This window comes from Manis pentadactyla, chromosome X, assembly GCF_030020395.1.
Source record: "Manis pentadactyla isolate mManPen7 chromosome X, mManPen7.hap1, whole genome shotgun sequence".
Taxonomy (NCBI): domain Eukaryota; kingdom Metazoa; phylum Chordata; class Mammalia; order Pholidota; family Manidae; genus Manis; species Manis pentadactyla.
The window spans coordinates 145,582,354-145,603,885 of record NC_080038.1 but is presented as its reverse complement, the minus strand read 5'-3'; the positions used below and the strand labels follow the sequence as shown (position 1 = coordinate 145,603,885).

The 21,532-nt window shown below is 57.4% G+C and overlaps 1 protein-coding gene across 6 annotated transcripts in view; it reads right to left on the bottom strand.

Moving 5' to 3' along the window:
• The window catches only part of ATP2B3 (ATPase plasma membrane Ca2+ transporting 3), a 57,705-nt gene extending 42,656 nt beyond the window's left edge, over positions 1 to 15,049 (bottom strand). For all 6 annotated transcript variants that reach the window (XM_036887136.2, XM_036887138.2, XM_036887137.2 and 3 more), the window contains exon 1: positions 14,803 to 15,049. In XM_036887136.2, the coding sequence (XP_036743031.2) occupies positions 14,803 to 14,810 (8 nt within the window). In that variant the 5' untranslated portion in view covers positions 14,811 to 15,049. The remainder of the gene's footprint in view (positions 1 to 14,802) is intronic.
• Between the last annotated feature and the right edge of the window lie 6,483 nt (positions 15,050 to 21,532).

Below are 21,532 nucleotides of genomic sequence, written 5' to 3'. Positions count from 1 at the left end.
GCATGGCACTGGTGGGCTCCAGAGTCTCACAGAGCGATGGCACCTTGTTGGGTGGGCTCTTGGGCAGGTGCTGGGAACCAGCAGCTCATCCTGGTGGAAATGCCCATTCCTTGGAGCAGGGACACCATGCAGTCTGGCAGCAGAGCCTTTGCCCTGGCAACCAGCTCCGTCCCCCTCCCCCTGCCCCCAGTGTGCCCTGCCCTCAATTAAGCACCTGGCCCAGACAGAGCCGCACAGGGTCCTTGAGCTGCTCTTCATGGTGCACTATCACTGCTGTGGCCTAATGGGCCTGCGGTGACTCACGGTAAGGGGACAGGGTGGGGAGGTGAGGCATAGCCTTCTACCAGGGCACACAGCACTCCTGCTCTTTGCCACGGCCCCTCGGCTGGCCTTGCCATCTCAGGCACCTTGTCTGCTGCAATTGTGGCCTGGCTCCCTCTCCCCCGCTCCCCACCAAGCAGGCCCCACATCCGTCTACCACCTCATAGTTTTCCGTCCAGTCAGGTGGCTTGTCACTACCCTGCTCTGGGTCACTACCTTCCCTGGTTCAGGCAGTGTCACTCTCTCTGCCTCCAAGCTGTACTGGCTTACAGTTTCAATCCTCCCCCTGGCCCCCATGCCCCCTCATCAAGCAAAAGGCCACATTCCTTCAAAAGACCTTCTAGTTCCTCTCCTGCTCTGGCCCATTCAGCCTATCTGTGACCCCACTCGCCCTGCCACAAGGTGCAGCCCTGCCAGCTCCAAGTGCTCTGAATGTTCCCTGCCCTGCGTATCCTTCTGTCCCCTCTCCACCTGACGACTTCTGATGAATTTAAGTGGCAATTCAAGCGAACAATCTCCAGAAAGTCTGCCAAAATTGATTGCTGCTGAGTCTATACCCCCATGACTGCTCCTATTTCACTCTGCTCGGCATTGCAACAACCTGTGAACACGTTTTGCTCACTCTCAGGGCCGTAAGCAATTTGAGACACGTGGTTATGGAGCTGGTGGGCAGTCCACTGCGTGGTCAGCCCTGGGTGGGGGTGGGAGCCTGGGGGAGTGAGTGTGCAGGGGCCTGGCTGGCCACACGGGAGCTGAGGGCCTTGGGAGGGAGGAATCTCCATCCTGGAGAGCACGAGGGTGGGGCAGAGATGAAGGGCAGTCTGCCCAGCAGGCTTTGCCCTTAAGTCAAAGACTGTGTTCATGCTAACCTTCATCATCTTCATTAACTCCACAGGCCACAGGGCAGGCAGGAGCCATCAGTTAAATCAAATCTATCTTGAGTGACTGTTAGCTGCTGTAGAGAGCAAACGGCATATAGTCTTGTTTCCTTGGGTTCTCTGTAAGCCTGGTCAACGGTCTCCTTCAGTCTGAATAAGGACAGCAGTCGCCACGGAGCTAAATGACCAAGAACAGAAGTGCCCGGGCCTGTCAGTTCTGCAGGCCTGACAGAGACTTCCCAGCCTGGGCCAGCTGCCTAGAACGGTCTGTAGGAACCAAAAGGGCATTTTTGTGCACCATTTCTGTACTCTTTCATCTTTCAGATCTTAATTGGCTTAATTGAATATAAAATCTCTACAGAGGGGGACTTGGACATTCTGGCATTTGCTCCATCCGGGCCCCAATGGGCCATCGCAGTGAGGCGGTGAGAGCAGAGAGCTGCGGTGGGTTCCCTGGCCCGCCTCACTCTGGCTCTGCGGCCTTCACTGGGCTGCTGCCTCAGGGGGCTGCCGGGGCAGGGCGAGTGATTGCCTAAGTCCAGGACTGTCACCCGATTCCCTTCCAGACCCTTCCCTCCAGTGGGGCCTGGACACCCCGAAGCCTCATGCCCCTGGGCCCAACGACGTGTACCTGACTGGAAACCCAGGTGATCTCCTCCCCTGTGCCTGCCCTCACAGACACCTCTAACTGAGCTTTAGGGGCTCTCCCAGCACCTTTGACTCGGTCTGCTTTGATCCCCCCCTTTGCCTCCTTGACACCCTCCTCCGGGCCCTGGGCAGCCCACCACCCTCCAAGAATCTAGAAGCTTCCTGAATCCAATGGGGCACCTCTGTTCCCAGGCTCCCCTCTCAGAACCCCGCTCCAAATGCCCCCCTCATTGCATTAATACCGTGTGAGGGCAAGAAGGCATCTTATCTCCGTTTCACAGATGGAGATACTGAGGTCCAGGGAGGCTCCATGATCCCAGACCCGCTGGCCCTGCCTTCTGTGCTCCTCAGGACAGGCACAGCACCCCAAGCAGCTCAGCCCCTTGGCTGCCAGGAAAGAGAACACCTGTGCATCCCCAGCAGGCCTCCCTGCTCCCTGTGGGGCTGCCAGCCTTGCCTGTTCAGACGAGACAAGGAACGGAGGACAAAAGCCTGCCACTGTCCCCAGAGTCACAGGTTGCAATGCATTAGAATTCACCCTGTTCTTAATTATGGAAACACAGTCCCACTGTGGCCACTGTCCACTACCAGTCTGCAGTTGCTGGGTCTGAGTGGGTACCTGCGCCCGTGCTGATGGTGGGGCACTTGCTGCCAGGCATTGCTGCCTCCCCAGGATGGACAAGGCCTGGTGGACGGCACTGGCTAGAAGCTGGGAGGCCTAGGTCCTGGCATCACTCCCAAGCCACTGGGCCCTCCTGTCAGTAAGCTGGGGATAAGAACATTTCCTCTGGGGGAGTCCTGATGCCTGGGGGAAAGGGCCGGGTCCCGCTGCCAAGGAGCGTCCACAGGCGCAGGATGCCATGCTTCCAGGCAAGAAGGGAGCAGAACCTGGCAATGGCCTAGTCCTGAGATCCAACTCCCTTATGAGGCAGAGTCAGAGGACAAGAGATGCAGGCCCTCCTTGAGGCACACCAGTCATTGGCGTCTCTGGACACACAGACTGAGCAGGGGCTAGCCTTCCAGAAGGACCCGTGGTTCAGCAACATGACTCACTGAAGGGATTCCTTGAAATAGCGATCCCCTTCTCTCTCCACCGCCAGGCATCTGGAGCCAGGGCCAGGCCCCACAGGCTGGCCCAGGGCCTCCAGAGCCCCTGCAGCAGTGGGCGGGGCTCGGACAGGGCAGCATGGCCATCCGGGAGCAGGTGGGGAGCAAGCAGGGGAGCCAGCCAGGGGCCCTCTGAGGACCCTGCTGGCAGCACCCTGCCCTCTCCTGGGCCTGCTTTGATGCGGGCAGGTGAAGTCAGTGGCTGGAGCCCCTTTAACCCTTGACTTCCCACGCCACTCCTTCCCCCACCAGGCCCTTTTCCAACGCCTCCCCTCTGCTTGGTGCACCTTGGTGACCATGTGGTAGGGAAGGGAAGGTTCCGAGTAGGAGGCCTGCATGCTGGGGGAGGGAGAGAGGGAGGCAGCCGGGGAGCAAGCCTGGGGGAAGGAGCTGAGGCAGAGAACAGCCTCATTAATATTTCAGAGGCACCGTCACTGCAGCTCCTGGGCCCTCAAAGCTCCACCATTTGTGCTAGTGGAGGGAGGAGGATGGGAAAAATAAGGAAATAAAACAGAGAAAACAGATTTAAAGGGACAGCCCCAGTGCTCACCTACCCCCTTTCCCCCCCCTTGTTCCTGGTACAGTCTGTGCACAGGCCAAGTGGCTCTTGCAGGGAACAGTTTTGGGCAAAACAGTAACAGCAGAAAAGGGTCAACCACCACTGTGGCACCCTCTCCCCACATTCACGCACACATGCACCTGCTCACACCTGCACAGCTGCCCACAGGGAGGGCCTGCTGTGCTTTGACCAGGGCACCAGGGCCACCTCAGGGACCCACTGGTGCTTCCTATCCAGTGCCCAGTCCAGACTCAAAGGACCATCTGAGGCCAGCAGAAAGACAGACGCACAGACTCCAGGCATTGGAAGTCCCTGCTAATTTGAGTCCATCGAGGGGGGAATTCTGGAACCCAGAGAAACACAACAAGCCTAATTCCTGGAGGTGGCAGGGACCCGGAGTTTACCAGGTTCTGCCCCTGCCTACAGGGGGTGAACTTCTATAGCATTCCTTGGGAACTGATGGCCAGCATGCGTCAGTCTAGAACAGTGGACGCCAGACCTGGAGGGGCCCCCTTTCCACAAGTGGACTTAGGAAATGCATAGTCCCAGGGTGCTGCACGGTGTACTGGGGAAGGGTGGGGGAATCTCAGGGACTCTGCAGAGTCCCTCCACCCAGGGGATCTGCAGGTCCAGCCAGGTTTGATACCATACATTTCCCTGCCTTCAGAGGCTCCAGGGAGCGCCCAGAATTCTCCAGGTAAAACAAGCCCCAACAGAGAATGTAAAATGGGACAGCTGCTGTATAAAATGGAATGGCAGCTCCTCACAAAATTAAACTTACAATTACCATAGGATCCAATAATTCCACGTCTGAGTTTATACCCAAAAGAGTTGGAAGCAGGGTCTCTAAGAGATCTGCACACCCATGTTCACAGCAGCATGATTCACAATAGCCAAAAGGTAGAAGCAACCCAAGTGTCCATCAGTGGATGAGTGGAGAAAGGAAATGTACTCTCTGCATACACTGGGATGTTACTCAGTTTTAAAAAGTAAGGAAAATCTGACACACTCTATAACATGGATGAACCTTAAAAACGTTATGCTCAGTGAGATAAGCCAGACACAGAAGGGCAGATACTGTATGGTTCCTTTCTACAAGGTGCATAGAGCAGTCAGACGTCAGATTCATAGAGACGGAAGTCCGGTGGAGGGCTGGGGGCTGGCGGCGGGGGGCGGAGTTGGTGTCTAATGGGGCAGATTTCAGTTTGGGGAGATGAGCAAGTATGGAGGTGGAAGGTGGGGATGCTGCACAGCAGTGTGAATGCACTTAATGTCGCTGATGGGAAGACAGGAGCAGGAGCAGCTATCTTGCTCCACCTTGCACACTGACTCTGCGTGTTGCGGATGGCAACACCACTGAAGGAGCCCAGATCCCTGATGGCCAAAGTAGCTGTCATACCAGCCCTAGGTTGCCTACCTAGATTTTTATGTGCAAAAGAAAGCAACTCCCTCTCCATCTACGCCTCCATTAAACTGGGTCTCTATTAAAGATGTCAAGCCCATCTCCTGGGCAATTCAGGTGTGCAGGGAGGAACTCAGCCTCAGTCACCAGGTCCAAGCCTGCCTTTCCTCTCTGCCCAAAGCCAGCCTTGGTTCTGGGAGAGCCAGGAGGTCTCCCTGAACATCTCCACGACCTACCAAAGCCCCACATTTCCATGGGCTCCTTCTCACCTGTGCCACTTGATATTGTCCTAGAAGTCCTAGCCAAAGTAAGAGAAGACGCAACGACGAGAGTATTGAAGAGACAGAAAGACCATCTGGTCACAGGAATGCCGGGCACCTGGGCTGTGCGGGGCATTCTTCTCCTTGCTTTGGTGGGGTTAGGCGTTCCCTCTGAGCTACAAGCCTCTAAGGTGGGAAGACTGATTATCTTCACTTCAGAGCTGGAGCCGCTGAGGCACAGAGAGGTTAAAGAGCTCACTCAGGGTTGCACATCCAGCAAGCAGTAGAGGCTGATGTGAACTCAGGTGGTCTGGCTCCAGAGAATTCCACATTGCTCCTCTGCCAAGTGACTACCCCAGAACCCCAGAAAAGCAATGAACACACGATTAAAGCCAATTGAAAGAGTTCAGCAAAGTGACTAGACCTGAGATCTGTCTCGGGAAACCTCAGGGTTTGGGAGTACAGGCGGTGGAGTCAGGCCAGCTGTGAGAGCTAGCACACCACTCAACCTCTCGGGGTCCCCATTTCTGAATCTGGGAAGTGGGTCCTGGCTCCTCCTGGCTGCGTTGCTGAGCTCCATGCACACATACCCATCTGAGCCCATCTGGACTCCAGAATTCATAGGTCAGGCCCAGGCTCCATTAGTGAGGCCAGAACATTGTGCTTGGCCAGGGACTGACCCCATGTGTTCCTGGGGTGCTTTCCCATTTCTGGGGCCATTCTCAAGGCGGCCTGGGCCCTGAATCCCGCCTGGAGAGCGCTAGGCTCCCCGGAATGCTTCTAAAGGGAAGTCCACCCCTGCACCGGTGGTGCTCACAGCACTGGGCACCCCTGCGTCCCGGATGAAAGTCAGAAGCCCCTTCCTGGCTGGAGCCTGGAAATGTCGTTAAGGGGTCAGGACTCTGCCCTGGGGGAAGGGCAGCCATTTGTTTTCTGCCAGAGAAGGCAAGAGCTGGGGAAGGAGTGCGAGAGAGCTGGAGAGCGAGAAGAGAAGCTGTTGGGCAGGAAGCATAATGACACTAATTATCCAATTACAGCGCAGTGTGCGAGGCGGGAGCGCTGCATTGCAGCAGGGAGCTGAGCCAGCTGCCCCTCCCCCGCACAGCGGCCTGGCGCACTCTGGCCCACACCCCTCCTGCTTTCTCCTGGGCGCAGGTGGCTGGCAGTGAGGTCCTGGGCCTGCCCTGCAAAGCATGGCCCGACCTGTGGTCTCAGGAGTGGCAGTTGTGAGGGGACCCAAAAACTTCATAGCTGGCCTCTGGGACAGGCTTCCAGCCCACAGTGGCAGAGAACCCACATCTGGGGGCGGGAGGTAGTGCATCTCTGCCCTCTAGGCCTTCATAGCCAGAGAACATGAGGGTGGAATGAGGGGTGCCCAATCCCAATCCTCTCCCAGGTCTTCTCGGCTCTGTCTGTGGGACCAGGCTGCCCTTGCCCCTGCCAGCTTCTGATCCCAGAGCCAGCTCCAAGCCGCCGGAAGCAGCCAAAGCTTAAACAGGTAATTAAGGAAATTACAGGCAGCTGGAGGCTGTGGGGGTGCTGCAGGCCCAGGGGTGACTAGATAAGGACACTGCCAAGACACACATGTGTCCTTCTGGGGACAGGTTCCAGAGAGGCTCCAGTGAGGGTCCTGGTGAGGAGGGCATCTGGTTTCTGGAAACAGGCTAAAGCCCTTGGGAAGCCAGGCTTAGGGAAACTTACCGGGTCAAGGTCAGGGGCCAGGGGACTGTCAGGGAAGGAGACTCACTTCTCTGTGACCAGTGAAAGAGTCCAGAAGGCTGGGACCCAAATTGGGGATCAAGAAGGCAACTTTGGCTCACTCCAGGCTGACTGAGCTGATGAGGCTCTCACCTTACAGAGACCCTGACCACTCTGAGCCCTTAGAAAAGACCTTGGCCTTGGGTACTTCCTTGGAGTGGAGAGTGGAAGTGTGCTGGGTGGTGCAGAGAAGATGTGTTCAGAGTAAAGACGGGAGTCAAGTCGAGCTGGCCTTCTGTCACCCAGACTCAAAGAGAACTAGCACACTAAAGCATTCATGCCACCCTTCCCAGCTGACCGTAGAGGGGCACCCCTGAGCAAGTACGCTGAAGGTCACCAGGGGCCTGGCTGCCATCTGAATCGTACAGACTGAGACCTGCTGGAGCCTGAAAGATTATTTCTGACAGTGGACCCTGGTTTACAAATCCAGAAGCATCTCCAGCAAAGCCCTGAAAGGATATCACAAAGCTCTTACAGGCCCAGTAAGTGCCAGAAGGGTGTGTGCTGGGGGTGCAGAGGCAGAAGGGCCCTTCTTGCATTGGGGTCTGAGTCTCCCCTCTTGGTGTGCTGCACAGCCCATCCGGCCCATTGGCCAAGGAGCCAGGGGCCACTAGAGGGGGAGCAGAAGGGGTGAGGAGGGTCCAGGCCGGGCCTGTGCCTGCGCCCGCACCCCTCCCTCCTGTCCTACTGCAGGTGCTGGGCCACGTCAGGCGGGAGCCTCCTTCTGACCACAGGGGCCACCCCACTCACAGGGCACCACTCAGGGACCCCAGCTGCCCGAGGGGCCCAGACCACATGCATCCCTCCCAGGCCCGCGGCTCCAAAACAACAACATTCTGTGCGGGTGGGGCCACCACTGAAAGCCGCTGCACGCTTGCTCTGATGACTGAGTAGTCCTCCTAAGCTTATATATAGCCTTGGGGACCCCAAACTTGACCCCCCCTTTCCCCTCTGGGGCTGCAGAGAACAGGCAGCCCAGACCAGGGGTGCCACAGGGAGCCTGAGGGCACGGTCACAGTCCCTGTGACCCCGGCCAGCTCCTTAATGGCTGATCTAAGAGCCAAGCCTCAGTTGATAAATAGGGTCTGCGTCACCCTCATGATCACAGCACCCCCCACCAAATTCTCCCAGGAGGAATGGGGCTGAGGACCGAGAGTGGGTCGTCAGGGAGGGTCCCGGGCCTGGCATGGCAGGTGGAGGCCTGAATGCAGCCTGGGAAGCAGCTGCACGGCCGCCCCTCATCCTCGGCTCTGAGGGCACCGAGCGCTTCCGGCTGGGCCGTCCACTGTGGAGGGCCCTCCCCGAGTGCTCATGCCCTGCCACTGCCACAGCCCATGCCAACCGTCATGCAGACAGTGCTTTGGCAGAGAGCCACCGCTCCACAGGCCTCGAGCCTGGTTCAGGGCTTGCGTCACCACAACGGCGGGCGGGGGGCCCGGTGTCGGGACAGTCCAGGGACAGACGTTGTTCCCAGGCCAGTCGGGGGAAAGTGGCCGTGCTGGCTCTTCTGAATACGCCTCCACTCGGGGCAAGCCAGGGGCGTGAGTCCCAGTGACAAGCACAAAGATGGGAGCCCTGCCATCCAGGTCCCCTGCAGCGGGCATGGGGATGGCCAGCAGCGACTTCTGTGGCTTTGCGTCCCTTCCTCTGTTGTCCTGTTTCTTAGCCAGGAGGCCTGGTGATCCTGGGCCTTCTGGCCATCCTCAGCTGTGGGCTTTGGCTTCTGATGGCACTCTCCTGCCCATGCCTGCCTCCCCCTGCGCACCTCCTTGAGGAAACCCACAGCGTCTGCAGAGAGTGAGACACCACCCAAGTTCGTGGGGAAGCACATGCTGCTCTGAACTCTAAAGAGGCTCCGGAGGAGGCAGGAAGGGGTACTTGGTACATGGGTCTGGGGTTCAGCAGATAGAGAGGCAGGCAAGGAGAGCAAGCAGTTTTGTTCTAAGAAAACACAAGGTGAGAACTGCGGGTCAAGTATTAAAAGATACAAGGTACCAGAAACAAACTGGCACAGGAGCCCACAGATGTGCCCACAGAACAGGAAGAAGGTTCAGAAACAGGCCCCAGTGCACATCAGAACCAGTCTGTGCTGCAGGCGGCATCACACATTAGGCAGGGGACAAATGAGTTGATAAAAGAAATGGGGACAATGGGCTGGCACTCAGAAAAATGATGTACCTTAGACCTCACCTCACACTAGTCCCCAAGACAAATTTCCTTTGGATTAAACAGGATTTGGCAAACTATGGCCCAAGGGCCAAATCTGGCAGCCAAGTGTTTTTGCGAATAAAGTTTTACGGGCACACAGCCACTCCCATTCATTTCTGTCCTGTCTGTGTTCGTGCTGTGATGCAGAGTCACGCAGTCAGGACTCAGACTCTGTGGCCCACAAAGTGGAAAGTATTTACTATTGGACCCTTTGCAGATAAAATTCACCCAGCCCTTGGATTAAAGAGTTAAAATATCTTAAAAATGCGATTATGCGCACACGCAGACACACGGCAAACCAAGAAAAGGAGAGTTCTCAGATTTCTGGAAGGGATTTTGTAAGCCTAGAAGCAATGGAAGAAATCACAAAGAAAATTTTAAGAGAAAAAGTGTTTACCTTTTGCTTGAAAAAATTAAAAGGCAAAGAACAGGTTTTAAAATTATCTGCAACACCTATGCTAGGTTGTCACCACCTGTCATGTATGTATAAAGTGTATGCAAACCCACAAGAAAAACACCAGGACCTCAATAAATAAAGGTGAGGAACAGACAAATCAGTAAAAAACAGAGATACAATTTAAATTAAAAAATGTGGGGAAATGCTCTCGTTTATGAACCATTAAATGAATAGAACCTGAAGTAGGTATTTTGGACCTGGATATTTATGCAAGGTGTTCAATCATAATACCCCGCCCTGGCAGGGCTGCAGAAAGCCAGCCCTCTGGGAGCACTAAAGGGCCTTTTTGAGGAAGAGTTCGGCAGAATGAGCTGCTTCTGTCTGGACCCTTTCTCCCCGGGACAAGATGCACGTTACCCACCAGTATGCTCAGAGCCTCACGTATGAGAGTGAAACAAATTTGACTGCCTGGATCTCTGCAAATAGCCAAATAATTAAGCGAATTACAATCTCTTGAGAGAATATTATTCAGCCATTAAAAATTGTAATTACAGTCCTGAGGATCGTCCTGATACATCCTGGGTGCTTGATGAATAGCTGTTGAATGAGCGAGCGCTCACTCGTACTTCCTTCTTTGCATGGTTCACATTCTTTATTTTTGCAATAAGCACTTAACCACTTTCATAATCTTAAAAAAATTAAACTATATCCATTTTGAAAAAAATTCATTTAGGAAGAGATTATATTAATAAAGAAAATGCCTATGTGAAGTAAAAAATAGATTACACAATTGTGCCCATGGCATAATTACAGTAATGTGAAAATAAATAGCCTATGCAAAGAAACGGAGCGGAAACGAGTCCAATAAAATGGAAACACTGGCTTGCGTTTTGGCGATAGGATGGAGGGGTTCCTGTGTCTTCTACTGCTCTGTGTTTTATGAATTTTCTACAGAGACCGTGCATGTTAAGAGCATTATTTTTAAATGGAAAGAAATAAACATTATTAAAAAAAACCTTCACGTGGCTCACCCCTCTGTGCAGAGCTGCCCGCCCCACCAGCACTGCACGGTGAGCGGTGAGCAGACGGAGCCCGAGGCAGGGGCCTGATCAGAATGGGGCAGGGCTGCTCACTGAAGGGGACACTCTCTCACCTCCCTTGTCACATTTGTGGGGACACCTGGGCTGGCCCCTGATGAGTGTGGCAAAGGCCCCCAGACTCTGTGGGGGGTAGACAGGCCCCCACACCTGCATGACCCACTCCCTTTCAAGGAGCCATGGGAGAGTGAGCAGAGTGGCTTCAGGTCCCTGCGAGGACTCCGGTCTGCACTGGCTCTGAAGTGGCAGGCCCATGTGACAGAACCTTCTGGAGTGATGGAAATGCTCTCTGCCTGCACCTCCGATACAGTAACCACCAGCCACGTGTGGCTACTGAGCACTTGAAATGTAGCTAGGGCACCTGAGGAACCGAATTTTAAATTTAAGTTAATTTTAATTAAGTCGCCTCATTTGTATTAAAAATTATCTCTTTTACTGAGGGACCCACCTACAGAACACTGAAGCAGGCTCAGGACCCCTTTAAATAAGGTGCTCCCCTTTGCACAGGTCTGAGTTTGACTCATTTTCAGAAACTTCTTGTGCTCCAAGTCCCCTGCCTGTCCCCAGAGGTGGGATTCAGGGGAAACCTCCAGCCTTTTCCTCCCCCGAGGGCCTTTCCACCTCACCCTTTGGCTCTGGTCTGGGTACCACCACTTACTCAGGCATGTGACCTTGGCCTTGTCCCCTTTCCAACCTTGGCAGTCCAGGATGCCCAAGCCTTTGCTCCTGCATCTGAGAGCCTCTTTCCCTCTGTCTTGGTGATATGTGGGCTCAGATCCTGCTCTCCAGGCAGCACCCCCAGGCACACTTCTAGCACCTCCCACCCAACAGAAGGTGCACAGGCAGGGGAGGGCTTTCTAGCCAGGCACCACTTGGCCTGGCTTCTGCCAGCTTAGCCAGGGCAGGGAAGACAGGAACAGAGAGGAGCTGGGGTCCCAGCTAAAGAAGGGGCCTTCTGGGAAATGGTGGGGGTGGGGAGTAGACATCTGCACATTCCAGGTCTCTGTCTGCCCTACCAAGCAGTCACAGCCAGAGCTGGACTCCTGGACCCATCTCAGAGATGGCACTGGTGAGGCTCCTGGGGGCACACTCTCAGTTAGATTTAAGGATGTACTTTCAGGGCTGCAGTTTACACACATAGATTGCTCCTTCATGGAGGTGCCCTGAACAGCAAATCGTTTCCCAACTTGCTCTGGATTGATATCAATCCAGTGTGTCCGTTTCTCTCAGTGGGTAGATGGAGGCACAGGTGGCTCAGTTTCTGGGCTGCAGGGTCTTCCCAGGGCTGGAAGTACCCTTGACAATTGGCTCATGTGTGCAATGTTCCATTCTGCCAAGTTCAGCACAGATTTTTAGAGGGTATGAAACCTGTAGCTACACGCACAGACCAGACTTAGGAGTCTCATGACCCACCTTCCAATCCTGTCCTCTCTGGGCCTCAGTCTCCTCATCTGCCAAATGGGGATATCAACAGCTTCATTTGGTGGTGGTTTCAGTGGTATGAGGGCATGTGTGCCAAGTGCTGAGAGCAGTGCCGGGTGAAAGGTGAGTGTCATTGGCATCACTCCTGGCATGACTCTCATTGTGTGGTGCGCTAGTAAGCTCTGACGGACATACAGCCACCAGTTAAATACACACTCCCTCAGTTTAAAACTGGAAGGGAGTGCAAGGGGTATAGCCTACATATGTGCTGACAGCTTGCTCTGCAAGGGAGGCGGGGAAGCTGGGCCTGGCTTTGTGAGCTTCAAGATTCCCAGCTGAAGCTCCACTCTCAGAGTCCCCAGGGACCCCGGGCACACTCATCTTGTCTACATGGAAGATAAGAGGCTCCTGTTTATGAGCCATGCTGGGGTGAGGGGAATGGGCACAGCTGACCATGGCACCCTTCGGCTGCCTTCCTGATCCGGGAGTGGTTCTGGGATGGAGAGCGCTCACTGACTCACAGCCCAGCCTCTCCCCTGCTCACTCGCAAATGATTCAACCTCTGAAGCTCCAGCCCAGAATTCTGAAATGTCAGCGGAGTCTGCTGAGGCCCACCCCCACCCTCCCTAGGCCTGGAGCAGGGAAAGGACTTGGCCAAGGTCACAAAGACCATCAGGCCCAGAGCATGCACCAAACCTGGGAGTTCCGGTGCACGTCAGGACACCTCCCACATGGTCTTTGTCCCCATGTTGCTGCTGGCCACCCCCCTGGCCCTCCTCTCTTCCCACCTTGCTCTTAGCCTTGGGGGCTTCCTTCCCCAAAGGACTGGCTTTCCTTCTGGCTGTGCACAAAGCCCCCTCCCACGCCACCCAAGTTCCATCTGCCTGTATTACCACCCACCCCCCACACACACTTCTGTGCCGGAGCTGCCTGCCCCTTCGCTCAAACCACCTGGCAGCACTGGGCACAGACCACGTTGATCTGATCAAGACTAGCCAAGTCCTTGGCCCTTCCTCTCCTCGAGACCAGCAGCAAGGACAATCAATGCCCTGGAATTGCAGCGGCCCATTCTGACTGCTTGCTTCTCAGGGGCCACTTCCACCCTCGGACCCTCTGCTAGGCCTCAGCTGAGGTCCACAGGGGCCTGGGCAGACCCCAGGCCTCCCCTCTGCAGGCCAGCTCAGGCGGGCATTCCCACTACCCTGGTCTGCCTCCCAGATTCCTTCTTATGAGACACATGGCCTTGGTTTCCTCAGCTGTGAAAGGGGCCATGAAAACAGTGACTGTGAAGAGGCGCTGACGGTGAGACTTAGCTGGGGGTCCAGGGAGCTGCTTAGAACCTTGCAGGGAAGTGTGGGAGGCCATTCTCTTCTCAAGCCCATGGGAGTGCCCCTGGCCATTGTCCATCCAGTCAATGCAAGGCCAAGTCCCTCTCCCTCTTGGGGCCTCAATGATCCCATCTGGAAAATGGAGGCAAAAATCCAGGCCTTGCCTTCCTCCTCAGGTGATTCTGCAGGTTCAGTGAGGTCAAGGTCATGAATGTGCCACACAGAAACCTGTGCCCATTCTGTGCCAGGTCTGTGCTGGGCACTCATGCAGCTAGTGCACATTAATAATCAGTCCTTGACTTAAGATGCTCACAGAATAGTGAGGGGTGACAGTGGGGCCTGGAGTGTGGTGGTGCAGAGCATTTGGGCAAATGAGGGGGATGCATGCCAGCTGGGAGCCACAGGAGGTGGGGATGGCCAGGGTCAGGTGGCCGGCAGGATCCCACTTTGGTCGGAGGTCCAGTGGCCTCATCTTTGAAATACCGAGTGGCCCCCCTTTCCTGCCCCAGCTGGGGGAGTGTCAAGTTCCTAGCTGATGGATGCTGGCCCTGCCCTGCCCCTTGAGGGAGTGTTTTCACACTCTATCCCAACTCCTCACCTGGCCGTCACCCCAAGTTTCCCTCTAGTCCTGCCCTGCCCAGATGCCATGCCCCACCCTGCCTGCCACCCTTCCACAGCTGGCTGCACTGCTAAACCCTGCAGGGACCAGCAGAAGGAAGGAGACTGGGTCCTAGAGAGAATCAGACTGTCCCAGGGGGAGGTTCAGGGCTCCCTCCTCTGCGAGATGCTGCTTCAGTGCTCCAAATTCCAGAATCCTAAACCTACCGGAAGACTGAGGCCTGACAGGGGAAGCCATCTGGCCAAGGTCACACAGGTAAGGAGGGGAAGGATAGCTGTGCACACAAGGATGGAGAAAGAGTCACCCAAGTGTGGCCAGGGCGGTTGGCCTGTTGCCACTGCCCCTGCTAGCAGCGGGGTCTCCTCGGCTGCTGTGTAGGCGTCGGAGGGGATGTGTTGGAGCGTGTGAGGGTTTCTCAGACCGTGTGTTGTGGGAGGATGACAGTGTGAGGGCGCAGGGGGTGGGGGTTTCTAAGAGCCTCCAGGAAGGTGCGTGCGCGCGGCCTGGCTTTGGCCCAGGCCTGGAGCCCCAGGAGTGACCGCCGGGACCCCGCCCGCAACGCCCCGCGGCCTTTTTCCCCAGACGCAGATATGAGTGCGCGCCGGATGCGGGGCGCAGGGTGCGGGGTGCGGGGCGCTGCCGGCTGGCCGGGGGCCCCGCGGTGACGCGCGGCCGCGGCGCGGCAAGGGCACGCAGGCCGGCCGCGGGGCGCAGGTGCCGTGGGCGGGGACCGCGTCCCCCCACCTGCCGGTCGCGCCACCTGCCCGCCCCCGCCCGCGCGCCCCGGGCACCACTTACCCGGTCATGGGCACGGCCGCTGCCGCGGCCTCGGCTACAGCGGGGCTGTCGCTGCGGGCGGACGGGAGGCGCCCGGCGGGCCACGATCCTCTACAAGGACAGAAAGGCCCGCACAGGGCGGCCTGTCTGGCGGCACCAGGCGCGACCCTCGGCGATAGACGAGGGCTGTGGCCGAGTGCTCCCCACGCTCCGCACCGGCGGCGGCGGGCGACGCGGCGCGCTCGGCTTCAGCCGCAGCTCTGAGCGTGGAGGGAGGGAGGGGAGGAGGGAGGGAGGGGAGGAGGAGGAGGAGGAGGAGGGAGGAGAGAGCGGGCGCGGGGGCCGGCGCGCAGCGCAGGGGCCGCGGGGCTCTGGAGCCACAAGCCCGCCTGGTGCGCGCCCTTCTGTACCCCAGGACAAGGGAGGGTGCCTGCCCTTCCTGGCCTGGTGATGCCTCTGGAGGGCACTGGCGGGTGGGGGACGGGGGTTGGTGGTGGGTGCAGCTGGAAACTGGGGTGCCCTGGCACCTGGGAGCACGGAGAGATCGCTGAGCATGGCACTGGGGCACCCTATGAGTCGGGCTCCCTGACGGCCAAATGGGATGTGGAGCTGGGCTGCTGATTTGTAATGTGGGGGTCCATGTGCCCCTGAGGCCTCCGAGGGGTTGGTGACCCTCCTGAAACTGCCCGCTCACTGTCCGGAGGAGGACATCTAAATGCATTTTGAGGAGGGAAGCTGGAGCTTAGGGCAGATTCTCAAAGTCCCTGACCCCAAAGGTTATTACACAGTCACAGTTGTGCAGGACACAGAGATACTGCGCACAGGTGGACACCCAGAGAGAGACACCCAGGGACATGGTCGGGGACACAAGTGCAGACAGGCACACAGATAAGCCCCACTGCAGAGAGGACCCATACTCCCAAAGGCAGCTAGGTGCGTCTGTGGACAGAGACCCAAGTGTGTGCCCATGGACATCTAGTGCCAGGTGGGAGCTGGCTTGCCCATGCCACTCATCTTTACAGCTCCAAGCTTCTTAGGACAGTGGGTGCCTCTGAACCCAGATTAGGCCTTTGCCATCATCTGTGAACAGCGAGCAGAAGTGCAAGGTGGTAGGAGTGGCACAGGAAGGGGGCCGAGTGTGTAGGAAAGAGAAGTGACAGGCCCCCAGTGAGCATTACCACCCCTGAGCTGGCAGGGCTCAGCACCCAAGAATGTGGCAAGTAGAAGAGGTCTGGACACAGTCACAAATTCTTTCTTGCCTTGGACAAACAGGGTCCCAGGGCATTCTGTGCACCAGGCCCAGGCTGAGTGCTGGGGACACAGCAGGGACCACAAACCAGGGAGCTGGCAGGCAGAGAGCGTGGCAGCACAATTGGGGTAAGAGCCCCATGAGACCATTGACAGGAGGAGATGAAACACGGTGCTGGGAGCTCAGGGAAACTGGGAGCTTCTTTGAGGAGGTGTCACTGTGACAGAGACCCAAAGGACACAAAAGCACTGTAGGGGTTCTTCTCCCAGGGACTGTCAGACCTCCCCATACCTGTCCCTCCTGCAGGAAGCAGCTGATTCCATAGACAGCCCTTGAGTCCTGGCACCTGTCAGTGCAGGCAGAGGCCACATGCCCACTTGCACGCACTGACATGTGTTCATGTACGCTCACTTGCTCATGCATGCACATTCACACACCAGCACACATGTGCCCAGCCACACTCACACACAGTCATATTCACATAGCTCACACTTGATGACATATTACACCTGCGGTCACTCACACATGACCACTGACAGGTTGAGACATGGCCCTGCACTCACACCACACATGCTCACTCATGCACATTCACACAGAAGCTCACACATGCTCACAGACACTCATGCACACTTGTGCATGCTCAATCATACACTCAGTCACACCCACACAGGCTTGTTCAGCTCATACACTCACTTGAATAGCTCTCATGCTCACACGTTATATAGTCACACACACTCAGTTACTCACACACCATCACACACATCCAATCGCTGACAGTCACATACTCACACACACTTGTACACACTCAGAGTTATTCACACACACAGTCACACAATCCACACTTACACAGTTATTCACATACATTCACACTCACACCCACATTTATCCACTCAGTTATGCAGTCATACTCTGTCACACACAATCTCACACTCTCCCGTAACTCCACACAAACTCACACAGCCGTTCACACGTGCTCTCTCTCTCTCTCTCTCTCACACACACACACACACACACACACACACACGTGTACCCCCTCCAGTACTCTCCCCTTCCACTTCAGCCCCAGCCGCTGTTCCTGGGTGTCTGAGGCATGGGGAGGGGGCCGCCTGCTGCTCTGTGCCCGGAATAGGCAAGATGAAAGTCCAAGCGAGCCCCTGATTTCCTGAGCACCTATCATGGGCTCGGTGCTCGGTTAGCCGTCAGCCTCTTAGCAGACATGTGTCGGCAGCTCTGGTGAGACAGGGGTGGGGAAGAAATGGGTGCTGAGCGGGTCGGGACAGACCCACACAGGAAGGCGTGTGAGTGGCTGAAGAGCTGAGAGGGGACTGTCACTGTCCTCCCTCAGGGGCCGGGGGTCATGCCGATTGCCCCTGGGGGCATGTTCATTTTACTGATGGCTGTTGTGCACATGGGGGCACAGGCTCCAGCATGTGAGGTCTCTCCTGCCCGTAGAGCTCAGAGCTGGGGGTATCCTCAAACACCCAGGGAAGAAGCACGTCAAGGAGAGAAAATCCGAGGCAGGGAACACCCACTGCTACCCCTTCGTGTCCCCCCACCCACAGTGGGGCTGGGGGGCACTGTCCAGGGTTAGCCCAAGTAAGAGTCGCGTGTGCCACACCCCTTTGTGATGGCGCCCACTGCAGCCAAGGTCAGGCAGCCAAGGGACAAGTTATGTGGTCTTTAGGAGGCCTGAAGGGACAAAGCCACAGCCCTTCAGGGTGCCATGGAAGTCCCCAGTCCCTAGCAAATGGCAATCCCCAAGCAGCTAATGGGCTCCAGGAAGGGAGGGAATGGCCCCCTTTTTGTGGTGCGAGTCATTGTTGGTCCTTGTCTGTGGCTCTGAGACGGAGGAGAGCCCAAGCCTGAGAGTGAGGGAGGCTGGGTGTCGGGCAAACTGCTAGTGTCACCGGCAGCCCTTGGTAAACAGCCAGCCATCTTGGTTTCTCCATCTGTACAGAGGTCGGTGGGGAGAGCTTTGCTAGGAAGCTCTTCCTTATGTCAAGCCCTCTGTACTAGAAATGCTTAGGGAGCTGCCCCAGGGAGGTCAGTGGCCAGGGGCCAGGCCGAGGAAGGTGCCTGGCTTAGTGGCCCAGAGCTCCCACTTCCCTGCGCTCTGCCTGTCCCTGTCCTCTGGCCCCATACCTGGTCTCCGCAGTACCTCCTCACAGGCCTCAGACCTGGGTCACTACCCTTCCCTCCTACATTGTCATGTATCCTCTCAGGACCACCTCAAAAGTGCTCTCAACCTAAGGAATAAAGCCAAGAATGAGAGGCCTCTCTCAGTCCTGTGCCCGTCCAGCTGCAGAACCCACCCTCCTTTGCCTCGTGACCTCCACCCACAGTCCTCCGTCTCCTCCCCCACTCCTGGAATGCTTCCTTTCCTAGGTCCTTGGCCACCTGTCACCAGGCCCCTCCTGTTTGCGGGCCCCACAGCTGCCACCCCTCCTGCCTTGCCCGGTTTCCCTCCGGCCACTCTTGCTGTGGCTGTCACAGCTTCCTCTGGGGACAGTGATGCTGGGAGTGGCAGGAAGGAGCGCCTCCTACAGTGTTTGGAAGAAGCATTGCCCTGCTGACACCTTGATTTTGGACTTATGGCCTCTGGAACTGTGAATCAGTTTCTGTTTGAAGCCACCTGCTTGTGGTCCTTTGCTGTGGCAGGCAGCTCCAGGAGACTCACACCGGCCTGACCTGGCTCTGGAGAAGCCCCTGCCCACAGCACACCTTGCCCCAGGCCCCCCAGGGGCTCGGCCTCAATAGACCCCACCCCGGAAGTTCCAGAGAGCCGGGGTCACCCTTTCCATGCTGGGGAACTGCTTCCTGGGGCCTGCCTGTGGGGAGGTGGTCTTTTGAGCACAGCTACTTCTGCCGGCCTGGCTCCAGCCTCTGGGGCCAGCTCAGCCCCTGGGCCCTCCTAAGCCCTGCCCTGGCTACCCACGGGCAGTGGGGGGCAGGGCCCCCAGGCCCCACATGTCCGGAGGGCATGCTGCTTTGCCTCCGCTCTCTCCCAAGGATGGAGCCTGGAACCCACTGGGGCAGGGCCTAGAGCCCACAGGGGGACCAGGTTCTTAGAGCAGCCCGCCCCCCGTGCCCTCAGGCTCTTCAAGGAGGGGCTGTCCTTCTGAGGTTCCCTGCCCCCAACCCTGGCCGTGGCCTGTGGATGCCTGGCTGGCTGCCCCTCTGACAAGCCCCAGCTTGTCTAAACCCAAGTGGTGGTTTCAGCTTAGGCTCCAGCTGGGCCCCACCACATCCAGAAGGCACCTGACCTGCAATAAATACTCAGAAATGTCCCCGGCCCCAGCCTGTGTCATTCACAGTCCGCTCCGTGGAGGCTGCACCTTCCACGGGGCAGCCCTCCCTGCAGGAGCTGTCCCGTGACTTGCCCTGCCTTGTATGCGGGAGTGCAGGTGCACACCGGACACGGCCCTGTTCCTTGACGCCCTTCCCTCCAGGAAGCGCGCCCCCTGGTGCTGACTTGAGTGTGTGTGTGAGCACGCATGTGTGCCCCCCTGGCCCTGACCTTCAGGTGGCTTTCCTTGTGGCCCTTTCCCAGCCCTCCAGGGGCCTCAGGCAGGGGGGCCCTGCACCCTCACCCTGCCCACTTCTTTCCTCTCGCCACATGTGCCATCTGTCCTCAGGTCCTGGGATTCCTACTCAACCCCTCCCCCGTCTTTCCTGCCCTTTTCTACTGTTGCCAAGGCCTTTTGACTGGGGTCACCCAACCCATTCACTGGCCATAGTCCCAAGTGGACTCGCCGCACAGCTCTGCCACCGCAGGATTCCTGTGACCTCAGCCAGGCCCTGAACTCCACGAGGAGGGCCTCTTCATTGCATAAAGTGTACATGAAACTGCCCATGGCAGCTGTCAGCTGGTGGGGATAACCTTGACGTTGCCATCGGGTTTTTTTAAAGCCCAATCAATCAGTCTCAACTCTTTACTATTATTACTATTATCTAATAGACTGCAGCACACTTGGTAGCAGAGTGAGGCTAAGTGATTCGTCTTTGACCAGCTGCTCTGTGTGTGGAGTCCTCCTTTCCAACCACGACCCACAAGCCCTTGCGAGGCATGGCCCTGTTCACCTACCTGGGCTCCTGCCATGGGTGCTGAGAGGTCCCCTGGGTGCCTCATAGCCTCTGGTCTGGGCACAGTGAGGATCCCGCCTCCAGGGCAGTATCCCCTAATGTGCCGGGTGACCCACCAGGCCCACAGGACGCCTTCCCTGCGGTCCAGCCACGGGGGTCTCCTTTGCACCTACCAGCATTATTACACTTGTCCCTGCTTGTCGTGGTGCCTGCGTCCCTGAGTGACAGGGACGCAGAGAGGAAAGACAGGGCAGGAAGGCAGGAGGGAGACAGGGAGAGATGACAGAGATCCACAGGGGGCTGTGTGGGATCTGGTGCCCTGGACCTGTCCACAGAGAAAAGCCTGAGGGCTCCATGCTTCTGTCTCCTCCAGGCCCTGGTGACAGCTGCCCTCCTCCTGGCCAGTGAGGGGACCTGACTGAGGCCCTGACTTCTGGCCCCTGGCCAGTGCCCTTGCTCTGAGCCTGCCCAGCTCAGCAGACATTGCCAGGCCCTGGAGCACAGGGCCCAGAATAGTGCTATGATGCTGATGGGTGACATTCTATCCCTGTGCCACCATGCTGTGTCGCCTCCCATTCCCAAAAGGAGAAACCTGGGGATGCTGGGCACCCCGGTGCCAGGCCAGACAGAAGGGCATGCAGCTGGCACGCAGAGCCAGCGTGCAGCGTCTTCAGGCAGCTTCTCTTCTGGGCCAGGCCTTCTGGGGGACTTCCATCGGTGGCCCTGGCTGCTGCCACCTCAGCCTGGGAGGCTTACTACCTGAGGGGGACTGCTCTGAGGACTGCCCTCCCCTGCACCGACTACCCTTTCTGGGGCACACCTGGGTCCCTGGTGAGCAGGTGTGCCAGGCCGTGCCCTGGACCCTCTCTCGGGAAGCAGCACCAGCATGCTGCAGACTGGGCTTGGCTCTGCTGGCACACAGCTGACCTACTGGGAGGAGGCTGTGGCAGAAGCCCCGGCCGGGCCAGCACAGGTGGGCCGCACAGGACGCTGCCCTGTTCCTTGAGGCCCTTCCAGCCAGGGAGTGCGCCCCCTGGCGCTGACTTGCATGCAGCCCACAGCTCTGAGTGCCTGTCTGACCAGCATTTTGCTGAGGCCCCAAGCCCCATCAGGTCCGGCAGGCAGCGCCCCCTAGGATTTCCAGGTTCCCCTCTCGGGGCAGGGGTCTAGCCTGGTGCTCTGCAGCCGACAGGTGCTTTGCAAATGCCCCACTCTGGGAAGGCAGATGCTGCCTCGGCTGGGCCTGTTTCAGGAGCCCAGTCTAAGGACAGCTGGGGCATCCCAAGTACCTAGAAGGCAGGGGAAGGGGCCAGCCTGGGGCTTTCCATCTACTCGCCAGGGGTTTCCTTTCCCAGCCCCGGACCTGAGGGTGCCAAGGACCCTCGCCTGAGGGCAGGGAAAGCAGCAAAGGGGAAGTCC